Raw genomic sequence first — 7,258 nt, 5'->3', positions numbered from 1 at the left:
TACGTTGTGTGTACGTTATACTATAGTTCTTAATCGGGAAAACGTTACATTCTAACGCATAATTCAATTTGATGCCCGGTTTCAGATATCGATGAATGCTTCGGCGTCACCTGTCAGAATGGAGCAGTATGCCAGGACGGAGTGAACAGCTTCACCTGTCAGTGTGTGCCTGGGTATACCGGAACTCTCTGTGAAACAAGTACGCCTCCATGCTTTCACAATATGCACGGTCTGTAATCGAAAAAGTAATGTTTAATACCGTTAGCTACCTAACTTAGACATTGATAGTTGAAACTATCGCCTCTTCTCTTCTGGATTAAGAAGACTTACAACACAGGAGCTTCTTTGAAACAGTTCAGTTCGGTTTAATTCAATCAATCATGTGAAGGAATTGCGACATGAAATTTTTGAAAGTTTCACAAATATATAAAATGAAATAAAATAACGTACGGAGAGCTCTCGACATAAAGAATGCGACTAAAAGCGTAACATATATCTATTAAACACAATTTATCAGGATTCAACAAAAACAACTCAACAGGTACACATGTATCATGAAAGTTCATCTGTGTTGGTCGTAATCATAGTGAAACGTTAAACTTTATTCCAACACACAATTTACAGAGATCAAATTTTCAGCGACCACTGTCGCCTTCATCAGGATAATTAATGACCAATCATTTCACAACGTGATCTCGCGAGAATTACGGTTTACAAACACGTGACCTTATCTTGAAAGTTCATTTGTGTTGGTAGAAGTCATTATGAAGTAAGTTTAAAATGTATGTTGGAAATTACAGTTTAAACTTACTTCATAACACGTGACCTTATTCACACGAGACTTTACTCATACGTGACGTAAGCAATTGATCAAAAGTGCCAGGGAGTCACGTGTTTGTAAACCGTAATTCTCGCGAGATCACGTTGTGAAGTGATTGGTCATTGATTATCCTGATGAAGGCGACAGTGGTTGCTGAAAATTTGATCTCTGTAAATTGTGTGTTGGAATAAAGTTTAACGTTTTACTATTGGTACACATGTAGGCTTTCAGTGTTGTAATGACGGGAAAACAGAATACACAGTGAATGTGTAATAGTCACCATGATCATAGCTAAAATATTCTCATCACAGTTGGTGCATTCTACTTATTTATGTAAAGCAAACTTTTCCGTCATTATATACAACGGTTATACAAAGTCATGTAGTTCTAAACTCGGGCAGCGTCAACTTTTGCCATATGAGACAAGATATGTAATGAATTTTCAGCGCTTTTTCAGATATTGACAAGTGCGCTTTTTCAGATGTTGACGAGTGCAGCAGCGACCCCTGTCAGAATGGAGCAGTATGCCAGGACGGAGTGAACAGCTTCACCTGTCAGTGCGCGCCTGGGTATACTGGAACTCTCTGTGAAATAGGTAGGGTTCAAAACATAAATTATTCAAATCATTAAAGATGATAATTAACTGAGAATTTCATGCTTATCATATCAGCATGCTAATTTGTAAATAAACTGTAATAGTAATACAGTGATAATCAACCATAGAAAATGCATTGAAATAACTTTTAAACTTTTAACTATCGCAATATTACACTATCATTTTTGTTTTATTATACTCCAACACCTAGAGCATAGGTAATATATAACTAAATACCACAGATATTGACGAGTGTGCTAGCAGTCCGTGTTTAGGAGGCGGAACCTGTTTGGATCACGTGAACGGCTACAGCTGTGTGTGTCCTAAAGGTCACGTGGGAGACAAGTGTGAAACGGGTGAGTTTAAAATATTTGAAAACACATAATATTACTCACATAGCACGGTATAGTGTATCAGAAACTGTAGTCGTGCATATTGACATAGAGTAGACTTGAGGGCTGAGGCAGATAAGAAACAAATTTTAAACGTGCAGCTCTTTAATCTGTTACATTATGACACACTTTTGACAAACTTTTCATGTCTAAGTTCAACAAACATCTGTCCTCACTGGCTGTACAGTAACCCAAACTATTTGAGTGGCTCTCATGAGCCTTGTTTTGTGTTGAACCATGAAGTAAATGAAATACATATATATATATACATATCATGAGCGTTATAGCCAGGCAATAGGGGAAGATATAGCAAAGAGTCGTTGTATTTTGATTTTGATCACTCGTGGCTGTGAAGCAACCAGTATCTCTTTTAGAAAAAAAATAATAACGGTACTTTTTGCAAAATTGAATAACTACTGTTGGTAAAATTAATGACCTGGCCTAGAATTGGCGCTGTACAAAATTGTTATGATGATATCAATGACTATCATATTTAGGATGCTAATGATGATGATGCTAATGATGCTAATGATGATGATGATGATGATGCTAATGATGATGATGATGATGATGATGATGCTAATGATGATGATGATGTGATAATGATGATAATGATGATGACGATGATGACGATGATGACGATGATGATGACGATGATGATGATAATGACGATGATGATAATGATGATAATGATAATGATGATGATGACGATGATGATGATAATGACGATGATGATAATGATGATGATGATGATGACGATGATGATGATAATGACGATGATGATAATGATGATAATGATGATGATGATGATGATGACGATGATGATGATAATGATGATAATGACGATGATGATAATGATAATGATGATAATCAACGAACTGCAATGTTTCCCAGTCCTGTATGCTGGCGGCTGCCTGCTGTTCTCCTCCGATGCCTTGTCCTATCCCAAAGCGAGCCAGGAGTGCCAGACCAGGGGAGGGCACCTGGTGGATGTGAAAGAGGCCGAGCTGCAGCGGCTCATCGCTGATAGCATCCCTACCGGAAGTGACGTGTCCCCGTGGATCGGACTCAAGCTGTCGCCTGGAGTGATGACCTATGCTGACGGGACCAGTGTCTCAGGTTTGACATGTACCTAGCCTAAAATTAAATCGTTTTTAGTACATGCTTAAATGTTGATGATGTTAAACAGTATCCTCCCTAGGATGAATGTCTATTAAAAAGTAATGGTCACTATGGTCTTCCTCAGTAGACTGACCCAGTGAGGCTTGTCACGTGGCTTCTTTAAAGTGTGACGTCGACACTGGGTATCTGGTAGATACCAGGACCGATCACCCTTCACTGAACCGCGACGGGGGCCGACATCGTCTACCAGAAACCTTTGACCCAGTGTTGACGTCACACTTCAATGAAGCCACGTCAACTGAGGAAGACCAGAGTGGCTGGTAGAAAGCTCTAGGTGAGAGAATTTTTTGTGTTGGACCGAAAGTTTGAACTCTTAACATCTTACATGTATATGTTTGTGACTGTTAGGCCAGCTCCAGTGGCTGCCCAATGAGCCTACTACGACCTGTGACCTGTGTGCTTACCTGGACAGCAACAACGGTCATCTGGCCGCAACCGCCTCCTGTATGGAACAGCACCACTACGTCTGCCGGTCAGGTAGGGACGGTTACACTGTGTAGGCACAGTTGAGCTTCATGTCAGTAACCAAGATCTAGCACACATGATAGTGCTTAGCATTCAAGTCGATTAACAACTTAAGATTTCGCGTTACAAACAAGCGATCTTGACGACAGGCATAAATATATTGTGTGAATCTCAGGCATTTAAATATTTGGCCATTAGATAGTACTATCATGTAGCCAGAAGGCGTCGACCAATCAGTGGTGTTAAGACTTGTAGTATTTATCTATTCAATCGTATTGCAGTTTATTTTGAATAATTTATTTCATACTTATCCTCGGTGTGTATTTCATTTATTTCATTTTTGAAATACATATATACATATACATATACGCTACGCTCACTTGGTGGTTTATTCGTTGGTTATCGCACCTGACCAGGGAGTAAGTCACCATATACACCTCGGGGCGGGGCATTAAACCTTTATTATGCGTAAGGCGTTAAATATGCGTGCTATAGCTAATTGCAAGAAGGTAACAAGAAAGCATTTTGATGATGTTTCTTTCAAACCTGTATTTTTTTGTAGACTCGGCCGCGTGCCTACAGAACATTTGTACCAACGGCTTCTGTTCGACCTGCTTTAACGGCGCCTACAGCTTCTGTGACTGTCTGAACGGATATGAGGGGGACCTCTGCAATATAGGTATATTTGGTGATTCATTTTATTCAAATTTGTTTTTATTCTAGGATTTATATATATATATATTTATATATGTGTGTGTGTGTGTTTATGTGTGTTCGTATATATGTACATACGTATATATACGTACATACGAATATAGATATATTTATACCATATCTTTATCGAATCCGTTAAATCGCGTATCAGATAGACTTCAATGAATGGTACGTGTAATGATATATCTTTTTGTATCTTTAACGATCGCGAAAAGAACTATAAGAAGATGGTTTGAAATGGTATTTCTCCGCAGATATTGACGAATGCTCCTCCAATCCTTGTCAAAACGGCGGAGTGTGCTTGGATGCCGTCAACTCTTACTCGTGCCGCTGCCCTGCTGGAGTCGAAGGGGACAACTGTCAAACCGGTAGGCAAAAACTTAACATCATCACAAAACTTCATCTGTGTTGATATTAGTTATCATAGTTAAATGTTGAACTTTACTCCAACAAAAGGATTACACAAATATCAATTTTTTAACGACAATTGTCGCCCTCATTAGGATAATGAACCATATCTAGACGGGGTGGGGGGCAAAAGTGTCCGCGCCAACTTATGTCGGATACTAGTAGGGTCTGAACGGCTTGCGCTAGGGCCACCAAACTTGGTGACTTTTCCTAAAAGATTGTTGGCCATGACAGATATACCAAGTTAACTTTCATGAAAGTTCATCTGTGTTGGTAGTTACATCTTTAGGTTAAAGCTTTACTTTTGATTCAACACAATCAAGTTCTCTTGATCGCCTTGAGCTCAACCAGTCACTCGGACTGACCCAATGAGGCCAAAGAAGCCACATGACAAGTCACACTGGGTCAGTCTATTGAAGAAGACGAGAATGACTGATCGAAAGCTCTACAGCTGAGAGAACTTCATTGTGTTAGATCAAAACCTTAAACTGTAAACAGGTTGATAACTTGTTTTATATAATGATTTGTCCCCAGACCTGGACCTGTGTGCTGATGTTGCCTGTCCCTTCGACTGGCAGTGTCAGGACCACGGAGACCATTTCATCTGCCTTGGTAAGAGATTCAACTTCAAACCTCACACTCAGAGGATACTGTCGATAATTTACTACTGACAATAACCAGTATCAAATGTTCAGATAATGCATTATCGTAAAGATACAGGATTCATATTATCACCAATGGATTTTTTATCTAAAATGTACACCGTAAAGTCGGCATCAGTTGCACGTTTTTGGGGCTTTTATCGTTTAGATTACATTGTTAACTAATAGAGTGCATTGCAAGTCACCGAAAAGGTTTTTTTATAATACTAAATGTAATAGTTTTTAATCATTTGGGACAAAATAATATTTTGACTCAAATATGGCAGTCAAATATACGTCATTCATTAGTAATTATCTGAACTATTAGGAATTAATAGAAGTAAATAATTTAGTTATCGATTTACATCTAATATTCTACATTCAATTTGTTTCAGCCGGTTCCACCAGGCTGGCGGAGCCCTACTCGTGCAGCAGCGCCTCCTGTCCGGACGGCATGTACTGCAGGATGGAGGGGCCGGCATCTTTCTCGTGCAGAGCCGGGTAGATTCCCGACTCGGCTAATCTGCAAAACAACGTGGCGAAGTACAGTCGGAAAGACAAAGCACGTTGGGCAGAATGAATAAAAGTTGTGCACTTGCCAACGCATCATTTGTCATCTTTAATAAATGTTAACTTTTAATGACTTGATGGTATGTCGACTGAATTGCTTTTGTCAAATGCGTGAAACTATTTGTGACTCCAAAATTTAACATTTTTATCATCTGCCACAATAATTTTATTGTTCAATTAACATAAACATTCACACCAAATATACACTCTACAGATGTTATTGGATATCAAATAATGCAAAACTTACAAATACGTTGTTTTCCTGCGACCTTTTACAAACAGTCAAATGGTTGCCGGTTCATAACGTAGCAGAACACAGTTTTCGCCCTATGGGGATTTCTATAGTTAAGGACCCCAAGATGACTCACATCGACGCGGTAAAAATTATAGTAGGGTGCACTTCACAAATACGAAAATCGAATATGTTTGAGAAGAAGGTATAAACTACAAAATATCTACAAACCAAAAATCCTGTCGGCGTATCTGCTCGCAACGTACACTTTGAAATCGCCTCCTACGGACGTGACCTGAACTGCAGCCGACTCACCCGGAAAGCCAGTTGCGTAATACGGCGTATTTATACACGAACTGCAAAACCTTCACAATTCAAATCATACAGTATCAAACCCGATACATTCCTACACCACACAACGCAATTTACGTCTGGCTGACGCTCTTATCAGGCTTTCTATCCAGCCTTCAAGAATATTCGCTGCACTACTTTCTATACCCGCGTCACAGATCCCCGGGGGTCGCCCATTAATACTGTGTGCTGCTACCATAACCGGGCACCAAGGTTGTATATGTACGAAGTCACGTCACAATTAGCTGTTTTCTTCCTTAAAGAATTCCGCTATCTCTTCCTTTATTCAGGGCGATTCTTAAGTCTTTCTAGTGGTGATCATTTTTCTTTGGTCACTTCTGCCTGTTCAGACCCCTGGAGAATGCCAGAAACCAGCCATAACAAACCCCACATCTGCTTGTCGACTCACTTTTACGTGTGTCAATAGTCAGGGTCCAAGGGTCAGGGATAGGTGAGAACGGTGCTAGGCCTAGGATTGACTATCATTGTACCATTTGCTGTGTTTTATGCAACGAAAGGCTTTTCTGAATTTTGTATGATTACACTTTTCTTCTAAACTAATTTATTACAGGGTTTCAAAACATAAACGACTTGCAAGCTTTAAATTTTATACACGATGGCCCTCTGGATCATGCCATATTCATTGAAAATCAATAATATGTAAAGTAGGTTTCCTCTAGTGAAATGACTTCAGGGCCTCTTTCTTTTTGACTTAAATGTTTTCTTGTAAGTTTAGTAGGTTTCCTCTACTGAAACTCAGTTGAAGGCTTCCTTGTATTTGAATTTAAAGTTTCCTTAAAATTGTTATGATCCTTCCGAACGGCACAAGTTGCAAAGGCCATTCGCCCACCTGTTCTGACGCCAACTTCTCTTCAGCCGGAGAGAGTT

At 39.5% G+C, this 7,258-nt stretch overlaps 1 protein-coding gene across 1 annotated transcript in view; it reads left to right on the top strand.

The window, feature by feature from the left end:
- Positions 1–5,752, top strand: part of LOC109481623 (fibropellin-1-like) — a 15,480-nt gene extending 9,728 nt beyond the window's left edge. The window contains exons 12-18 of the mRNA XM_019784203.1: positions 86–199; positions 1,302–1,415; positions 2,702–2,926; positions 3,338–3,466; positions 4,423–4,536; positions 5,111–5,188; positions 5,613–5,752. Of these exons, the coding sequence (XP_019639762.1) occupies positions 86–199; positions 1,302–1,415; positions 2,702–2,926; positions 3,338–3,466; positions 4,423–4,536; positions 5,111–5,188; positions 5,613–5,722 (884 nt within the window). The 3' untranslated portion in view covers positions 5,723–5,752. The remainder of the gene's footprint in view (positions 1–85; positions 200–1,301; positions 1,416–2,701; positions 2,927–3,337; positions 3,467–4,422; positions 4,537–5,110; positions 5,189–5,612) is intronic.
- The last annotated feature ends 1,506 nt before the right edge of the window (positions 5,753–7,258 follow it).

This window comes from Branchiostoma belcheri, unplaced genomic scaffold, assembly GCF_001625305.1.
Source record: "Branchiostoma belcheri isolate BF01 breed outbred unplaced genomic scaffold, Haploidv18h27 scaffold57, whole genome shotgun sequence".
Lineage (NCBI taxonomy): Eukaryota > Metazoa > Chordata > Leptocardii > Amphioxiformes > Branchiostomatidae > Branchiostoma > Branchiostoma belcheri.
Note: the sequence above shows the minus strand (reverse complement) of the source record. Positions and strands in the feature narration are given on the sequence as shown.